Here is a 21258-nt window from a genome sequence, read left to right on the forward strand (position 1 = left end):
AAGTCCCAGAGGTGGGACGAAACGCGTAAGACCATATCTTTTTTATTGTACCTTTTATACTACCAATAAACCCTTTTCAACCTATCTACCTGTCGGAGTCCTGCATGGTTCCTGACACCGGGTGATACCTGATCCTGAGAGGGAGACACTAGCCCCCCAAGACATCGTGGGAGGCACCATTAGAGTGCATATTACTTAAATTTCTTGTGAGTGCAATCTATAGCAGTTTATATTATATTTCCACTGACTGTATTACGCTATGATTCTTTAGGTATATCAGCTGAATCCCACCGTGTTTGGTACATACATGTTTGGCTTGTTTAGACAAAACACTATTTGGGAGGTGTTCGGTGGGAAGCTGTATGTGTTAAATTGATAAGTATATTAAACATTTTTGTATATCCCCTTTTGTTGTATCATATAAGTATAAACATATATATCAATACAAATTGCTCCCTGGTAAACACATTTAATTAGCAAATTCAGGGACAGGTATACATTTTAGTGAATAGTTGCAGTTAAGGGAGTTTTTCACCTAATTTGCGAGCTGCACACAAATAATAGACTACAAATTCTGACACTTGTGAATAACCATTATGGTTTCACAACAGACTTTTTTTTAGATGGCGATAGCCAGCCTTTACTATTACTACTAATGATGGAGAGAGCCACACTAGGTTTCTGATTAAACAGCTACATGTGATGCGTAGGATCAATGACATAATACTTTTGATATTTCGGTTTCCTGTAGTTTTGCCAGATGGAAGTTGTGAAATTAACATTTCCGTGACACGCCTGTATGTAAGGCATGACCGTTAAATTCATTTTAGCAGCTTAAAGTGCCAGCAATTGTGTATCATTCGATCTATCTATCCATAAATCATTATCTATCATTATCTATCCATCCATCCATCCATCCTGTCTGTAAGTCTGTCTATGTAATCTGTCTGTTAGTCTATCTATCTGGTGTACATCAAAAGTGAGGAACCACTTAAATAACTGTATAATGCTTACTGTTAGATAAATCATATAATTAACTAATATAATATTAAATGTACTTGTATTTGATCTGGTTCCTGACTTTTGACATATGTATCACCACAGTTAAAGCAATAATAATTAAATAAGTGATAACACAAACCATTTAAAAAGCCATAGGAGCAGCCCGAGCGGCATACACGCAACCCCAGCGGCACCACAGAGCGGGTGTCGGATGAACACGGACCACCCTGAGGACTGAGACCCAAGAACTTCACCCGAGCACAGCTTTCCGTGCTGCAACATGAACTCTCAGTCTGTTAAGTAATGCTAATCTGCTGTCTCCTTCTACTTACTTTCACACTGTTTTAATGTTATCGACCAAGAGCTTAGCAACTTTATTAAGGCCATTGTTACACCTAACATGATCCAACACATTTCACTACAGCCTTTAGAAATACTCACACCATCGTTAGCACATGACTCACACACACACTCTGACTTACCTGACATCCAGCCAGCATAACCAGTAGGTAAAGCACAACATGACAACTTCTGTTATAAACATGCCACTGCAGACAAAGATACCGCACACAAGCCCTGACAAATACCCCCATTATTAACTACGTAGACCCCAAACCTGACTCAGGGAGCGACAGCAACTAACCCCACGAAACTCCCCCCCCACGAGGTGGACCAAGCTAGAGTTTAACTAATTAGACCAAACGACTTATCAGAGACCAAACACTCAGATGATTATAGCCAGCAAACGTCTAACTTTATGTCATGCTAACTCCAGTGAAGCAAACTGTAATTCTTAGTCTTGCTTGTATTTATGCTCCTATTGCATAAACTGATGATACTAGCGGTGAAAACAGCTGGAGCACCAAATGCGTAATTCTCTAATGTTATCATAATATAAAAATTGTGCAGATCGTCTATATGCCATATGTGAAATGTATGTAGACACTGTGCTTGTGACTGTTATTGTCAAACATTTTCATTTTTACTGTGACTGTTATTGTGGCATCACGACCCGTTTTGTGAAATCTTGCACACAAAAAAAAAGAAAAAAAGAAAAAGCCATAGGAGCTTGTCGTTGTTGCGACACATGACATGTGTAACATGTCATGATTCCCTTTTATTCCAGGAGCTTGGTCCTTAAGGGGTTAAACCCTTGATGACATGTGACGGGTTTGCTTGTGATCACAGTCTGTGCAGATCCTGTGACAGCATGTAATGTTCTGCTTATTTATATGAATAGAACATTTAACGTTAGCACTGGATCTTTATCAACCAGTTTTTTATGATGACACAGTGACATTAGTGGATTCATTACGTCATTCTTATTTGGGTCATATCTCTTCTATATAGGACTCAATCTATCACTGTCAGGCCATTGTGTTTCTACCTGGGACTGACCCTTTAAGATCACAGGGGAGGAGAAATCGAGTGAACAAGGGAAGGGAGTATAGATAGATGTGCAGAGAGAGGAGACTGAGCAGAGGCAGGAAACCAACTGCATCTTCCAACAGTGCTCGCATCAGCATCTCCGAGACACATCCCTGCGGCAAAGCAATTCACCCCTAGTTAAAAAAAGGGATAATGAAGCTAGATATGGCACAGGGGAAAAGAGGGGAGGAAAGAGACACAGAGGTGAGGGATAGAATGAAGGTTACAACAACAGAGGAATACATTTAACAAAATAATAATACACACATGCACATATATATATATATATATATATATATATATATATATATACACAGCTATAGAAATATATTAATAATTGTTTGTGAGTGTGTGTGTGTGTGTGTGTATGTATGAACACATGTACATGCATCTGTATAGAAAGGCATGTTTAGTGGCAGCGATGTTGGGAGGCAGAATGGGAAAGAGCAATGATGAGAAGCAGAGAGATGAAGGGAGGGGGCTGTATGCAGTGGTGATGCAGGGAGGGGTGTTAGCAGATAGATGTATGTGAACAGAATAAGGCATTGAGATAAGACGGGAACCAGATACACAGTGAGGCAGAGAGACTGGACCACTGCTGACTGGCTGCTCACTGAAAGGCAAGGCCAGAAGAAGGAGAGAGGGAAAGAAACGGGCAGAAGAAGGAGAGAGAGAGGGGGAGTCGTAAGGTTAGAAATAAAGCAGGGGAAGATACATGAAAGGTGGGAGGAAGACGAAAAGGTGGGAGAAGGTGGGGAGGGAGAGAGGATAGGAGAAGACAAGAGGGAGAACGGTGCTATTAACAACAAGAACAGGGAGAGGAAGAATACACACGATTACAAATCAGCAAATAGAAAGGAAAGAGAAAAAGGTGAAAAGTAATTAAAAAATGGGAGAGCGGGAAAGGGCGAAAATTTTGGGAGGATGAAAAATGGAATGAGAGAGAGCTGAATAAGATAGAGAAAAAAAAGGGTTGGAGGCAGAGCAAGAGAAACAGAGGGAGGGAGGGAGAGATGCTGAAACCCGCAGACAGGCAGAGGTGATGTAAATACCTGGAGGGGGAGTGAAGGAGCGAAGAAAAGAGGGAAGAAGAGAGGAAGGGAGGACAAGCTCCTGCTGCAGAATGATGGGGAACTCACCGCACAAACAGAGAAGCAAAAAGCATCACAGAATGCAGCCAGCAACAGGTATCAACCTTCAGCTACCTCTACCTATTCCTACCTTATCGCCCTGTCTGCACTCTGGAGAGGGTTGTCTAGTTTGGGCTTTGCTGTAATCACAGACAGCACATTGATTAATTCACAACAGGTTTATGATGTGTGTTGGCCGTGGTCACCTATGGGAATGTCCAGATTATAGAAAATTTATTGAATTTGTTGTAAACCCATGAGATGATATTACAAGGCTCGTGATATCTGCAGGATGTACATGTATACTAGTGTCTGCAGAACCTCAGAAAATTCACAGAGCTACTGTCTTTTATGGGCAAAAGCTGCATTCTAGACATGTTATGAGAGGTTTTTGTGTAGTATGGTAGTATGGTTCTAAACAAAAGAGCCTTTACACTGGCATAAAACTGAAGCTGTAGTTACATAGTTACATAGTCTGAAAAGAGACATGCCTTCATCAAGTTCAGCCTTCCTCACATCTGTTTTTTGCTGTTGATCCAAAAGAAGTCCAAAAAACCCAGTTTGCAGAGCTTTCCAATTTATCAACAAACTATGAAAAAAAAAATCTTGACCCAAGAATGGCAATCAGATCTCTCCTAGGATCAAGAAGCTATTACCCAACAAATTAAACATTATATCCCTGAATATTGTGTTTTTGCAAGAATGCATCCAGTTGCTGTTTAAACATCTGTATAGACTCTGACAAAATCACTTTTTTAGGCAGAGAATTCCCCATCCCTATTGTTAATAGTTGCATATCATGAAATGAAATTTGCACATAGTGGCAATTCAAGGTGTAGAACAATAAAGTAGGCTTTAAGTTTGGTATTGGACCATACACCAAAGAGGCACCAGATGTTATGTCAACTATAGGGTAATCTGGAGTATTCAGTAATTACGTGCAATGTATGTTTCACTTCGTCTTTCTTCTGTGTGTATGTTAAAAATAGTACTGTTATAACATGGCTAAATTAAAAGCCTGCTTTTTTTTTTATTTTATAAATGATGCTATACATTTCTAATAAAATATATAATTTTTATGCACATAAAAAACATTTTTCTCTTACTGTAGTCCTCAGTGTTACCATTGATCTCCATATCTACCTTGCGACATCTTCTCAGTCCACTTCCTTCTAAAATGCCTATTTTAACTTATTACATCAACTACCTTTTATAATTATTAGCATGTATGTGGAACCAACTAAATATGCTCTACATAAATTCACATGATTAGGGAATATCAAAATGTATTGCAAAGACAGACAAACTGGTAGAGTATGTTTTGTCTTCTTACACCTTCTTGGCAGTCTCTTCTTCAAAAACCTTTTCATGTTTTACCCGTAACCCAACTCTAGAAACTTTCATTAAGTCTTCTTTGTTTACAGTAACTTACAACAATCCTAAACCCTTTTAAACAAATATTGACTAAAACCCATCTGCACATCTATTTGGTCCGCTGCCCCCTCTTACGTATTTTTTTTCAGACAATTAGGCTATATAATGTATTCTATAATGTCTTTTTACAGGTCATCAGCCAAAGATTCCTTGGCCAGTTTATACAACTTCAACCAACTACTCTATAAAAAATATCTTAGCACAGCTGACCCCCAAAAAGCCTTGCTATAAAACTAATAATTCAGTAGGTTTATAATGTTGGTTATTAATAATTCATAACTTCATAACTCTCTATACACTTCTTGTGTCTTTTCCTAGAAATCATCTCTAGGACACCTGAATTTGTAATTTGTTTTCTATATTTGTATTGCAAATAAATAGGTTATCATTTATACTTAGCTGTTTGTTTATGCATCCCTAGTCATACCTCCCTGCTTGCAATGTGCACAGCCTACCTAAACACTTCATGTAAAGTGAGATCTAATGTTTATACCTCCTTTATTGCATAGTCTGTTTAAGTTAGAATGTCCTACCTCCTACACTGTTAATAGTTCGCTAGACTTTACAGGAGCCTCATGTGTGTGAGTAAAGTTACATTTACAGAGCAGGAGATTAAAGTTCTAAAGTAAGTTAACATCAGATTAAAAATGAAACATTTTTTTTCATGCAGGCTGTGTGAGTCACCTGCCAGGGAATGTGTGGCTAGGGTTGGCTAGGTTTGCATGGACAGAAACAAAAGTTTAACTCCTAAATTGCAGAGAACTGAGCATGTAAAATTCAGAGGCATGATCTATGATCTCCAAAACTGCTTCATTAAGCTAAGGTTGTTTTGGTGAATATAATGTCCCTTTAACTCTGCCTTAAGGCTCAGAGCTGTCTGAAATCTGCCCCCTAAAAACACATTTATATATTCTTTTTGTAATAAATATTTTTAAAATATGTTTTCCAAGTGTACTCCCTACTCTTCTCTCTTTTTGAAACAACTATTTTCTAACAAAAAATAAAAATCTAGTCACAGAGACAAATTATATATTCAATTAAAAATTTTGAAATATTTACTCACCTCCCCTCTGGGCCAGCAATTTTGTCTAGGTATGTACCTTTTTTTTTTTTTATAAATAGGGAGCTACTGATTGGCTTAGAGCGTCTGCTGATCCCTCTAATCCAGTTAGTGGCTCTCCTACTCAATGCTGCCTGAGCCTTCTGTAATCTAGGATTTCATAAAATAGAAATATTGGGAAGCATATCAATCTGGTTCTGGAAGACAGACAGTTTGTGAACCGTTTAACCACTAAAGACGGGCTAACAATTGGAACCTCTATGAACCATAACAACTTAATGTTATTGAAGTTGTTATGGTGCTCATACTGGTTCATTAACACACAAAAAAAAATACTATTAAAATGTCTCCCTAAACATTATCATCCACCTAGAACCTGCAGTATACAAATATAACTAATCAGCCAACAATTCTCTGTTACGTAGTTATAAAGGCTCTAAGGAAGGCTCAAAGAAATAAAGGTCCAAGCACTCCTTGGTTCAAAAGAATAGGCACTTAAATGGAAGCACAGCAACGTTTCGACCAAAAGGTCGAAATGTTGCTGTGGTTCCATTTAAGTGCCTATTCTTTTGAACCAAGGAGTGCCTGGACCTTTATTTCTTTACAATATTTGGAATTTGGTGTTTGGTTCCGGTACAGCTAAACCACCCTGGCTCAGACTGATGGGAGAGTGAGTGAAGCTCCCTACATATTCTGCTAAAGAAGGCTAAAGTCCATCAAACCTTTTACACATCTGCATTACTGTTGTTGATTCACAAGAAGGTTAAACATTCAATTCAACTCAATTTGCAATTTTGCCATAAATTGGGGAACAAAAAGTGATCCTAGTTCCAAAACAGCAGTCAGATTTTTCTCAGACCAACAAGCTCTTACTCCACATACTGCCATTCTTGAATATTTTGTTTTTCCCAAAAAGTTTCCTGACGTTATTTAAAAATCTATACAGAATCTTGTAAAGCAAGCTATTTAGACAGATGATTCCATATCTTCATTGTTCCTATAGTAAAGAACTCATTCTTCTACCATGTGTAAAATCTTATTCCTTCGTGTCTAAATTGGTGACTTCATGTATTTTGTTCAGTCCATTTATAAACAGGTTACAAGACAGCTGTTTGTACTGGCCTTGAATATGTTTGTACAATGTTATCATATCCCTTCTGAGATGCCTTTTTGTCTCAAATAAACAAGTTCATGTTTTCTAGCCTTTCTTTATAAATCAAACCGTTTCTTCCCTTTATTAATGTTGCCTCTGCACTATTTCTAGTTCCATAGCATATTTCTTTAAAACATAAATTGCACCATATATTCAAGATGGGATCTTACCATTGATTTATAAAGAGGAATCACACTATTTTTTGTCCTGTGACTTAATATCTATTTTTATGCATGACAATACCTTATTGACCTTTGCATCTGCTGCTTGACATTCTCATTTTACATTTTATAAGCCAGTTGTCCTCCTATAAAACCTCCAAATCATTAATGATAGTTTTACAGGTTAACGTGGAAAAAAACATTACAAGTCTAATTCCTTGAGCAATGGGTTTTGCCTTAAAGGATCACTATAGTGTCACGAACACAAAGCGGTTTTCCTGACACTATAGTCAGGGCCGTCTTTAATTTTGATTGGACCCTGGGCAAGCATTTACTTGGGCCCCCCTGACTACATATAGATACACACAAATACACTACCTGACGCACATGCAGATACACACTGACCGCATATAGATACACACAAGAACATACAGATACACACAGACACTGACACACACATACAGATACAAACACTTACATACATGCAGATACAAAAGGTACACACACACTGACACACATTCAGACACACATGCAGATATACAGATACAAACACTGACACATACAGATACACACACACAAACGCAAATGGACAACATACAGATACAGAGACACATTCTGACAGACGTACTGACACAGACAGCCATACTGAAACACACATACACAAAGACATACAGATACACTGACAGACATACTGGCACATATACACACAGACAGATGGACATACTGAAACACACATACACTGACAGACATATTGACAAACACAGACATACAGAACCACACGGACATTGACAGACTCACACATAGACATTCTGTCACACATACACACAGACAGACATACTGAAACACATACACACAGACACTGACAGACATACACACATACAGACATTTTGACACTCACAGACAGCCATACTGAAACACACAGCCACACAGACATACTGACACACTGACAGACATTCTGGCACACATACACACAGACAGACATACTGAAACACACATACACACAGATAGACATACATATATACTGACACACACACACACACTCAGACATTCATGTAAAATTTGATAACCACCCTCCAGTTTCTTACCTTTTCCTGGATGGTGGATTCCCTGGGGTCCAGTGGGCTGGCTGGGGTGGCTGGGAGTTAAGCTCTCACTCTCTCCCGGCCTGGCCCCCTTCTGAGCAGCTGGTCCTCCTTCCTCCCGCGCGGTTCCGGTTTCTGTGGGAGGAAGTGACGCGCGGCGGTCACTTCCTCCCAGACGGCTGCCGAAAAGCAAGGGCCCGGTCGCGCTGTTAAAGCGCCATAGCGCCCGACCGGGCCCCAGCTGACACAGGCCCACCGGGTGGCCCTAAGTGCATGGGCCACCCGATGGACCCCCATAGTTTGCGGGCCGGGGCAAACGGAGCAGCTGTCTTGGGCCCCCCAGCAGGGACAGGGCCCGGGGCAGCTGCCCCGTTTGCCCCGCGTTAAAGACGGCCCTGACTATAGTGCCCTGAGGGTACCTCCTCCCTCAGGGTCCCGCTCCCGTGGCACTGAAGGGGTTAAAACCGCTTCAGCAGCTTACCTTATTCCAGCGCCGGGCTCCCTCGGCGCTGGTAACCTCTCCTCCCCGTCCGACGTCAGCTCCCTAGTGGAGCGGAATGCACAAGTGCCGCGCGCGCATTCAAAGAGTCCATAGGAAAGCATTTCTCAATGCTTTCCTATGGACGCTCTGCGCAATGGATGCAAAATTTGCATCCAGTGTCGCAGATGCGCCTCTAGTGGCTGTCCGGAAGACAGCCACTAGAGGCTGGATTAACCTCAACTGTAAACATAGCAGCTTCTCTGAAACTGCCATGTTTGCATCTGAAGGATTAAAATCTGAGGGACCTGGCACCCAGACCACTTCATTGAGCTGAAGTGCTCTGAGTGACTATAGTGTCCCTTTAAATAGCCAGTATTACCAAAATCATTATACCTTGCAAGATTACATTACTGTTATGGCTAAACACATTTTCTCCTCTTATCTGCCCCTTGTCCTCCCCCCCCCCCCCCCCCCCGAAAAAAAATCTGTAATTCAGTGTAATTGCTAATTGAGAATGACCCTCCGTATTTGTTTGTGCTATAAGACAAAATGTTCAAGTGAATGTGGTTGCCTTCATAATTTAAGCACATCTTAGCATGCACACACATATAGAGGTATACATATTCCTGATTTGCTTAAACATTTACTTAATTAAGTTACATATACCTCAGGCTCCACTTCGGCAGTGTACACTACATTTAATTATAAACAGGGTCTCTGTGGGATCTTAAATCTTTATACATATTTATAATGTCTCCCAAAGGCGAGCGATTCCTAGACTCCCTGATTCAAAAGAGGAATTTTCATGACAATGCATGGAATTTCTTACAGTAGTTCTATGTTCCTAAATTCTCAGAAAAAATAAACAACAATTATTTGTTAATTTAAAGCGTTTTAATTCTGTATTAGCCCTGCTGGAAATAGTGAAGTAATTTTAAGATGAACTTTTTTCATATAGAGTTAGCTAGAGGTAAAAACTGTGCAATTAAAGGGAAACTGTCCCTTCCAAGGATTTTTTAAATTATTATGTTTATACATTCCCTATATTTAGCAAAAATATATTTATAAAGTCAGAAAAAATTTACTTAAATATAGAAATCCACATTTCTATCCTGGAACTGAGTGCCTCCGTTTTTAAGGCACTCTGTCACTCATAACCATATACATTGCCTTTTTCTGTCACTGAACATGATAAATGGAAGAGAGGACACATAAACAATGTTCCTTTTCTTCTCCTCATATGCATTATGTGCTCTCTCTGTGTCAAGACCCAAATTGATTTTGTTGCCTTTTGCTGAATCTTTAATATAAATATCTTTAAAAGAAACACAGCATTGCATAAATAAATGTACACAAGTTATAATTGCTTTCAAATGTTTTATTCCTTGGTGTACTTTCCAGAGAAGTGACAGTTCTCATACTAATGTTATGGATTAGACTCAAAATATGTTCATGAACATTAGTGCAAATAATTATTTTAACATTACTTTGTAATTGTCAGCTATAAACTATTTCCCAAACTATTTCCTGATGGTTTTGTTTAGATGAGCCACCATGTTCCATGATGGAAACTGGGTTTGAGCTTAAAGGGTTACTTCAACCACCATGACTACTTCAGTGATATAAAGTGGTCATGTTTGTAAAAGTCAGCATGTGCAGTGTTTCAGCTTGCAGTATTTCAATTTGAGTTATTGCTAACTGTGTGCTGGGGGCTAGTTGCACCCCCAGCATACGTGACATTGGCAGCCCAGAACTCTGTTCCAGGCCTGCAATGTCAATTCTGTGCATAATTTACATGTGTTGTCAGTGAGCACTGCATGTTGATAAAAGACGTAGTAATCTACCCCTTGCAACTAGCTATTCCTTGCAGATACTTCCTCCCTGTGGTTGCTCCTTTCTACCTCCCTCCGTCACTCGTCTATTTGTTTTATTTTTATTAAAACCTGACTTCCCTCCTCTACACTAACTCCATCTGCCTCCCTTCCTTTGAAGGCCTGGAGCACACGCATTGGCACTGAGCCGTCAAAATAATCCAATCACAGGCTTCTCTGAGAAGCCTGTGATTGTCGGGCAAGTGGCACCAGAAGTGCCAGGAGGGAATGCGAAAGAGCAGCGTCAGGAGCTTCACCTGGTACTGGATTCAAGGTAAGTAAATCCTTTTTTTTTTTAAACAAGTTCTACAATGAACCGCGAGGGGTGACCTTCACCACAGTGCCTTATAGGGCCTTTTACACCAAAAAGGCCCCCCTATCTCAAAAGGGTTATAGTAACCCTTTAACTCAAAAGAAACCTAACAGTGAACTAATTTGGAAGAAGCTTGCAGATGATCAAAATATTAACAATTAAGTTATATTATAATTCTGAACATACATTATTCAATGGCCATATTTTACACTCTAGTCATGTCTGCTGTTTGTTCATTGATGCACGTGGGGAGCAAAGGAGAGCTATTGTAGCTCAAATTGCTAAAAAAAAAACGTAATGCTGACCATAATAGAAAGGTGTCAGATCACACAGTGCATCTTAGGTTGCTGTGTATGCGGCTGTGTAGCTGCAGGACGGTTTGAGTGCCCATAATGACCAATGTCCATCACAGAAAGCACTTTCAATAGAAATGTGATAATCAGAAGCCACTATCAATAGAAGAAGGTTGCCTGGTCTGATGAATCCCATTTTTTTTTTTTAGATCAGGTGGATGGCCAAGTGCATGTGTTTTGTTTGCTTGGGGAAGAGATGGCAGCAGGATGCACTTTGGGAAGAAGGCAGCCCTGGGAAGGCCACGACATGCTCTGGGCAATGTTCTGCTGAGAAACCTTGGGTCCTGGCATTAATGTGGATGTTACTTTGAGATTGTTGCATACCACGTACACCCCTTCATGATAATGGTGTTACCTGATGACAGGGGTCTCTTTCAGGCAGGATCATACATGGTGCCACACTGTAAAAATAGTCCAGGAATGGTTTGAGGGACATGACAAGGAGTTCAAGGTTTTGCCTTGGCCTCCAAATTCCCCAGATCTCAATCCGATTGAGCATCTGTGGGATGTTCTGGAGCAACAAATCCAATCCATGCAGGTCCCACCCTGCAACTTGCAGAACTTAAAGAATCTGCTGTTAATGTCTTGGTGCCTGATACCACATGACACATTCAAAGGTCTTGTAGGGTCCATGACTTGACACATCAGCGCTGTTTCGGCAGCATAAGGGGGACCCTCGCAATATTAGGCAGGTGGTTTTAATGTTGTGGCTGATCATTGAATGTATTAGGGAACTTTCTTAATCATTTCATCTATTCCCACACCCATGAGTGACATGTAAGAGGTTACATTTTACAGATAAAAGCCCAGCCGATCTGTTATTAACCAGGAGTGAACATGAAACTCCCCCAATATTGCCACACCCTTTGTTCTTTGGTTTGTGGGTTAACTTAATGGCATGTGTAGGCTTAATTATGCCTGCCTTCTCATGTCCCAACATTAAATCCCCCTACACAATGCAATGGATGCCCAGTTCACCAGCATGCATTATCAACACATTCACTTAAATACATAGCCTCTGATTTCAATTGCTGGACGTTAAATAGTGCCAAATCTCAAAGTGCCCAGTTTTGCTGGCTCAATGAGGCATTCCACCCCCAGTATTTCTACTTTGCCAAATCAAACGCCCATTTAGCATCGTTGAAAGTGCACGTTAACAAAATGAAACAATATTATCTGTTCCTCAGAAAATATATACCCATGTTTCATTATTACTGCCAATCACATTGCATTCTTTGTTGACATAAGAGTTTAAATTCCCCTTGCTACAGTATTGTGAAGTCATGGGTTAATGTAAGTAACTGTTGATAATTCCAAAATTATTTTGGAATCCACTCCTTAACTATTATTCACGGTACCTTCAAAGTGATGAAAACTGATTTTCTTCAGCATAACAGAATAAAAAATAAATTAAGGAAAACATTTAGCAAAATAAAATGAAAACAATAGATAAAATGGAATACAGCTGTCCACTATTTTTTCCCACACACATAATATAGTCAGAATTCTTTAAAACATATTTCTTTATATTTAAATGTATTTATTCAACAAGGGGTAACTAATTTTTCCCATGATTTGTCACAGGCTGGATACAATCATAAAGTTATTTGGCTAAACCTTTAAAAAATGTATTTTTAAATTTATTGAAAAATCTTTATGTATTTATTAGACATACATTATTAGCTATACACATGTGCCTGGCAGCTGTAATAAATTATGTATGACTATTAGTAAAGGCTAATAGTAATTATGGTGAATTTAAGATGAATTAATGGAAGTAAAGTTCCTAAATGCTTTGGGCTTAGTTTGTTGTAAATATCTGGCCTAGTAAATAACTCTTGAAGGGTTTTCATCTAAACAGTGACACCAACTTGCAAAATATAGTCCGAAATATAAAATGGGAGGGCCGACATCATTTGGCCTGGGGAGGACAATACAAACAAATAACTTTTTTTTAACTAGCAGATCCTAGAAAATATCCCAATTAGTCTAAACCTGGAAAACATTGAGATCATGGGCACCAGACCAAGTGCCGACAAACATCCCAAACCTCCCCCTCTTTTTCTCAGAAGAAGAACAGTTCTTTAAGGGAGAAATCCACAACTGGCAGCTAGTGGTCTAAGGGGCAGTTGCCTACTGGACACCTTGTTAGCCCTCCCCTAATATGGAACTTATGCAAGCCCTGGATGTGACTATCAAGTATATAATACTAACGAGTGTCCTTATATAATGTGGTTTATGGGCAGCTATTTTGAAAAATCTTTTTTTATTAAATGTTGATTTGAACACCTGTCTACAAAATATTCTGTCAACATTAAAGGATCACTATAGGGTCGGGAACACAAACATGTATTACTGACCCTATAGTGTTAAAACCACCATCTAGCCCCCCTGGGCCACTCATGCCTCCATAAATATAATAAAGATCTTACTGTATTCAAGCCTGAAGCTGTAACTCTGCATGCTGTTAAACTCAGAAAAAAAAGTCTGCTGACATCATCAGACGTGGTAGCCTGATCCAATCACAATGCTTCCCCATGAGATTGGCTGAGACTGACAAAGAGACAGATCAGGGGCAGAGCCAGCATGATTCAAACACAGCCCTGGCCAATCAGCATCTCCTCATAGAGATGAATTGAATCAATGAATCTCTATGAGGAAAGTTCAGTGTCTGCATGCAGAGGGAGGAGATACTGAATGTTTGGATGCATTTTAGGCAGCCATGACCCAGGAAGGATCTCTAACAGCCATCTGAGGAGTGGTCAGTGAAGTTATCACTAGGCTGTAATGTAAACACTGGATTTTCTATGAAAATACAGTGTTTACAGCAAAAAGCCTGACGGTAATGATTCTATTCACCACAACAAATTCAATAAGCTGTAGTTGTTCTGGTGACTATAGTGTCCCTTTAAACTATGTTGTCCTTTAAAGGTTATGAATATTCAACCTGAGAGAAAAACATATTTTTCTGCCATTTCAGAGGTGAAAATAAATTGCTGCTATATCTTGTTTCCACATTAGGTGTAGATGAACATAATTACCTCCAAGATGCTGACATTTGAATCACCAGAGAGCTGTTAGTATGTAACGCAATGTGAAAATGATTGTATATCTGCAGCCAAGATATATTGATGCATATTAAAGGGAACAAATTATATATGTATAACTTATTGTCAAATCACGGTGTAATACACAGTAGCACATACCAAACAGTCCCTTTATGGAAAAAATATTTTGAAATTTTAAGCTGCTTGAATGGAGTGACCCTCCAATCCAGCTGCAAGCCAGATGCTTAGATGTGTCAAATGCAAAACATCTGTCTCCGTATTCTTTATAGAGATTAGGTCTCCTACATTTTCTCATCTTGATTGAAATAATGGAAACTAAATTATTTTTAGAATATGAACCAAATGACAGCCACATTTAGTTCATAGCTCTTTTCCATTTAATGACCTAATGGGAATGTTTGCTAGATGTCTTGTTGAATAATTGCAAAATGGTCCATCATTTGGTCACCATTTCAGGAAATTGAGTTTTTGTCCCCAATGCCTTCATGTTGTATGTACAACATATATGTACATTGCACAAAATATGATAATACCAGTGGCGGAAATAATGTAGAAAGGGCCCTGTTGCATGACATTATTTTGGGTCCCCCCTTAGCGCGAGGATGTCCAAAAGGTAGATTCTCATCTGTCATACATATCTCACAAAGCTTTGCCAGCTGGGGTCTACTATTTGACCATCCTTTCAGGGTTTTATTTGTAGGTAGTGTTTGTATGTTAGTATGTTTTTGTATGGAGTATTTATGTGTGAACGTAGGGGTGTATTTGTGTGTAGTATTGGCATTTTAATGCGGGTGTGTTTGTATGTAGTGGTCGTGTTTGAATGAAGGTATGTATTTGTGTGTAGTTTTGATGCTTGAATGCAGTGGACTCCCTCTCTTTGCCTCCTCCGTCCTCCTAGGCCTCGTGGTTTGTAAGCTGACAGGAAGAGACAGGTAGTCACTTCCTCTCAGCAGCCCGCTGTAAAGGGCGTGGTCGCGCTGCTAAAGGGCCACAGCACCAAACCGGGCCCCTTATCACATCTGTCTGCTTATTAGGATTTGCCCTAAGTGGATGGACTACCCAGTAGGGCCCCAACACATAAGGGCCCTAGTGCAGCTGCATCAGCTGCGATGGCAGTATTTCTGCCACTGGATGATACGACAGTACCCTATGATACAATTTTTTTTATAAAGACTATAACAAATAAAATAAAAAGTCTACCATTCCTCAGTTTATATCAGCTTTATAATAGGAAATAACTGCAATGTTTTTGCCAGCGAATGGTCTTTGGCAAGTCACTGCCAACAGGTAATTACAGAATTCGGTCAAAACTTGGTTCGAATGATGCCATCCACATAAACTGGAGTGTTCTCTCCCAGGATAATTAAACCCAGCCTGAGGAAATATCTTGATAGGTCAGGCTGATCCAACCCACAGTCACTAGCTGCTCTATTCCATTCTGGTGGTTAGAGTGAAGTGGGAACAGCAACACAAGTGTTAAATTCCAGCATTATTTTAATAGTTTTCATTTTAGAAGATTTACTTAAAGTGGAGGAAAAATCCTTCTATTTTTCTGTCTGAAAAAGTGGCGGAAATATTCATAAATCTGTTGTCAGTGAAAAAAATCTTGCATATTAAAAATGACAGCGCACAAAAAAAGCAACAAATTAAAGAAATCTGAGAGGCTTCACAGGAAATAAGATGGAAAAGTGTTGGTGTCACTTTGATAAAGCTGCCCCCATAATTAAGTGTTCTTGCATAGCAAGACCATTTAATGTTATCTCACATATATATTATTATTCTTATTATAGCCAGATTTACCACCCTAACTCCTCCCACAGTTTTTACACTACATAGACAAAAATATACCAAAACGTGCGGATTGTTCCCGATTGGTGTGCTATTACTTTGTGGAACGTTTCGCCGAATGGTTCACAGAATATCGTCGTTCTCGAGGCAAAATTGGTCCCATAGGAATGAATGGCAAAATGTTCAAAGCTAGAGTGGGAGCTAGCAAAATCAGGACATGATTTCTAAACTGCCACCACTCCCTCATTTTCAGGCCCACCTACACAAATCTTATATCAAAACGTTCAGCTATCCCTGCTGCCACTAGAATTGTCCACGGCTAAGCCATAGTCCTGATAGTTATCACAATATGACCATTTGTTTGCAACTCACGCCTTCCATTGACATTCATTGAAACTTCACTCAAGCCAGCTCAAACTTGAAGGGCAATTTCTAAACTGCGACTGTGCCTTCATTGTTAATACTTCAGAGACATATGCATCAAAATGTAGGTCTAGGTCTTGTGATTCTCACAATACAAAGATCTTCGCTGTAGGATGTGTAGTTTTTAAAATACGACGGTTTGAAGATGGCAACCGCCACAATACTCTAACCTGTGCCAGGCTGCAGCAGCAAGTGATGTCATAGACAGGGCCTTTTGCACCTGCTAATGTTTTTATAACTGTATGTTTTAATGTAACTGTGAAGCACTTTGGGCAACAACGTTGCAATTAAATGTGCTATATAAATAAATAATACGTTACTCCGCCCACTCCAGTTGTAGACTACTGGTGGAGGCAAGAATACTTCACACAATTTCCCCAGAAATTTTAGCTTTTCTAGTTCTATTTATCCTCCTTATTTGCAGTGTTTGCACTGGCTTGCCTTGTCTAAACTGGATTATGATATCATTGCTTTGTCTGAACTGCATTATGATATCATTGCTTTGTCTGAACTGGATTAGGATATCATTGCATGTCTGAACTGGATTATGATATCATTGTCTTGTCTGAACTGGATTAGGATATCATTGCTTTGTCTGAACTGGATTATGATGTCATTGCCTTGTCTGAACTGGATTATGATATCATTGCCTTGTCTGAACTGGATTAGGATATCATTGTATGTCTGAACTGGATTATGATATAATTGCATGTCTGAAGTGGATTATGATATCATTGTATGTCTAAACTGGATTATGATATCATTGCCTTGTCTGAACTGGATTATGATATCATTGCTTTGTCTGAACTGGATTATGATATCATTGCCTTGTCTGAACTGGATTATGATATCATTGCTTTGTCTGAACTGGATTATGATATCATTGCCTTGTCTGAACTGGATTATGATATCATTGCTTTGTCTGAACTGGATTATGATATCATTGCTTTGTCTGAACTGGATTATGATATCATTGCCTTGTCTGAACTGGATTATGATATCATTGCCTTGTCTGAACTGGATTATGATATCATTGCATGTCTGAACTGGATTATGATATCATTGCCTTGTCTGAACTGGATTATGATATCATTGTCTTGTCTGAACTGGATTAGGATATCATTGCCTTGTCTGAACTGGATTATGATATCATTGCATGTCTGAACTGGATTAGGATATCATTGCATGTCTGAACTGGATTATGATATCATTGCATGTTTGAACTGGATTAGGATATCATTGCTTTGTTTGAACTGGATTAGGATATCATTGCCTTGTTTGAACTGGATTAGGATATCATTGCCTTGTCTGAACTGGATTATGATATCATTGTATGTCTGAACTGGATTATTATATCATTGATGGTCTGAACTAGATTAGGATATCATTGCATGTCTGAACTGGATTATGATATCATTGCATGTCTGAACCGGATTAGGATATCATTGCTTTGTCTGAACTGGATTATGATATCATTGCATGTCTGAACTGGATTATGATATCATTGCATGTCTGAACTGGATTAGGATATCATTGCTTTGTCTGAACTGGATTATGATATCATTGCATGTCTGAACTGGATTATGATATCATTGCCTTGTCTGAACTGGATTATGATATAATTGCCTTGTCTGAACTGGATTATGATATCATTGCCTTGTCTGAACTGGATTAGGATATCATTGCATGTCTGAACTGGATTAGGATATCATTGCTTTGTCTGAACTGGATTAGGATATCATTGCATGTCTGAACTGGATTATGATATCATTGCATGTCTGAACTGGATTAGGATATCATTGCTTTGTCTGAACTGGATTATGATATCATTGCATGTCTGAACTGGATTAGGATATCATTGCTTTGTCTGAACTGGATTATGATATCATTGCATGTCTGAACTGGATTAGGATATCATTGCTTTGTCTGAACTGGATTAGGATATCATTGCATGTCTGAACTGGATTATGATATCATTGCATGTCTGAACTGGATTAGGATATCATTGCATGTCTGAACTGGATTATGATATCATTGCATATATAAATATATAGCCATTGGCAGGATAGAAATAATTAATCTTGAGTGAAATATTAATTGTGTCATTCAAGGACTCCTCCATTTGCAGCACTTAGAGCCTTGCAGAACTTTGGCATTTTAGTTATCAAACTACTAACAAGACGAGTTGGATGCACAGGAACAGAGGGTGTAGAGGGCTTTGCTCAAACGAGTTTACAATCTAGATGGCGAATGTTCTTTTATGTGATTCGAACACCTCGAATTTATATTTTTATGCCCACAGCACTTTTTTTCTAATCTTCCTATGACCAGTTTTGTCTTATTTTGCCTATCTCAATCTTTAAATTTTTGTACCAGTCTGAGATATGGCCTTTTCTTTGCAACTCTGCCTAGAAGGCCCAGCAAACCAGAGTCGCTACTTTAATGTTGATGTTGAAACTGGTGTTTTGTGGGTACTATCCAAAGAAGCTGCCAATTGAGGATCTTTATGGCAAATGGTTTTTAAACCAGATACTCTAATGTAATTGGTCTCTTGCTCAGTTGTGCACCAGAGCCTCGTATTCCTCTTTCTATTCTGGTTAGATGCTGTTTGCACTATTCTGTGAAGGGAGTAGTACACAGTATTATGAGATCTTCTGTTTTCATCAATTTCTCACGTGGAATAGCCTTCATTTCTTAAAACAAAAACAGACTGATGAGTGTCAGAAGAAAGTGCTTTGTTTCTGGCCATCCTCAGCCTGCAATGGAACCCATAATTGCTGATGCACCACATACTCAATTAGTCCAATGAAGGGCAGTTTTATTTATTTTTTAAATTAGCACTACAGTTTTTAGCTGTGCTAACATAATGGCAAATTGTTTCTCACAACCAGTTATAAAATGATCAGTTATAAATGATAAACTTGAATTAGCAAACACAATGTGAAACTGGAACGCAGGACAGATGGTTGCTGATAATCAGCCACTGTACACCTATGTAGAAAATACATTAAAAATCAGATGTTTCCAACAATAACTTTGTAGGGCTTAGCTCACAAGTGATGCAAGTTCCTGCTTAGCGGCACCCAACAGAGACCAGGTAAGAAGTCAAACCATTTGAAAAATAGATTGACTCCTTACAATGGGGGGCCATCAGGGCACGTCTGGAAACATAACCACAGTTGCAAGTTGTAATGGTCTTGGTGCCTGGAGTGTTCGTTTAAGGCTCATAATGCAAAAAGGGATTAACTATGTGACAAGAAAGGTAATCTAAAAACAAATCAGATTAGCATAGAATAAGTTATATATATTAAGTGTAATTGCAAAATGAATTTAGCTTGTATTTGTAGTTATGGTCTGTATGTTAGTTATATATCTCCACAAGCTGCAGATACTCTGCTGTTTCATTGTTGATAGCCATGTATGGCTTAGCAGCTTCTATCAGTTCCGGTTAATGTGGATTATATAAGAATCATCTGAGACGTAGGCAAGTATCGTAAAGTAGGCATGTGCGATTCTATATGTTTTTATATAGATCTTACTGTTATGTTCTAACACAAAGCTGCCAATGATTTGTGCGTTTTAGCACTCTGACCGTTCATACCTGTATTCACAGGTGCTGTGTCTTATTGATGCAGAACTGGTCAATAATAATGCAACTAAATATGTCATACACTTCCTTGCGTATAATGAGAAACCTTCACAATTGATACAATCAACCACAGATGCAGTGCTGGGACCAGTCATTTAGGTATCACTACTAGACTTAGAGTTTAGTTTTGTTTTGTTACAAACTACAAATCATCCAAATTTGGTGATTGTCCCCAACTCCGAGACAAAATGTAGGCGAATTATGAACCAAGCAAATAGTGCAATGGACAAGCATGTTTGTTTTGGTGAGTGATCTTTGTGGTCTCCAATCTTTTTGATAGGAAAAAAATGATGATGAAAAAAGATGATGGCTAGGATGCAGCCACGGAATGTTGGATTTATCCAATCTATTTATATTATGTATGTATTTTGCAGTACACTGCACGACACATTTTGTGCACCTTTTTTTGGTTCACCTGATTCCTAAATCGTTTTTTCTATCCGAAAAGTGTCATATGGCCGTAATTTGGCCATCCTAAAAATGTTTTGGGGAAAAAATGGTTTGGGCAAAATGGATTTTATTCCTGTGCATTAGTCTCATCAATACTATATGGCTATGAATATATGTTGGATTAGAGATCATGTTTTAATGCTGCTTGTTTGCAATTGGATGTCAGTGGTGTTTGTTAATTAATATTTCATTGTAAGCACTATTACTGTAGATGCTATGAGGGAGTGTCTATTTTAAAAAGTGGTACAAAAATGTTAAAGGGGTTGAGTCACAAATGGAATGTGCTTGCTGGTTCACATTGGTTTTCATGGTGACTGCCCACTTTTTAGAATAAAATATCCCTATTGCTAAATATCCCTCTATTTATATTATATTGACAGATATGCTATATTGGTTAATGCGTTCACTATAT

The 21258-nt window shown here is 38.8% G+C and overlaps 1 protein-coding gene across 2 annotated transcripts in view; it reads left to right on the plus strand.

Annotated features, from left to right (window-relative positions):
- Positions 1-2883: 2883 nt before the first annotated feature.
- Positions 2884-21258, plus strand: part of NHSL2 (NHS like 2) — a 154260-nt gene continuing 135885 nt past the window's right edge. Inside the window, exon 1 of one of the 2 annotated variants that reach the window (XM_063432244.1) lies at positions 2884-3617. In XM_063432244.1, coding sequence (XP_063288314.1) covers positions 3554-3617 — 64 coding nt within the window. In that variant the 5' untranslated portion in view covers positions 2884-3553. The remainder of the gene's footprint in view (positions 3618-21258) is intronic. The other variant, XM_063432245.1, reaches the window with a different exon arrangement.

This window comes from Pelobates fuscus, chromosome 9, assembly GCF_036172605.1.
Source record: "Pelobates fuscus isolate aPelFus1 chromosome 9, aPelFus1.pri, whole genome shotgun sequence".
NCBI lineage: Eukaryota > Metazoa > Chordata > Amphibia > Anura > Pelobatidae > Pelobates > Pelobates fuscus.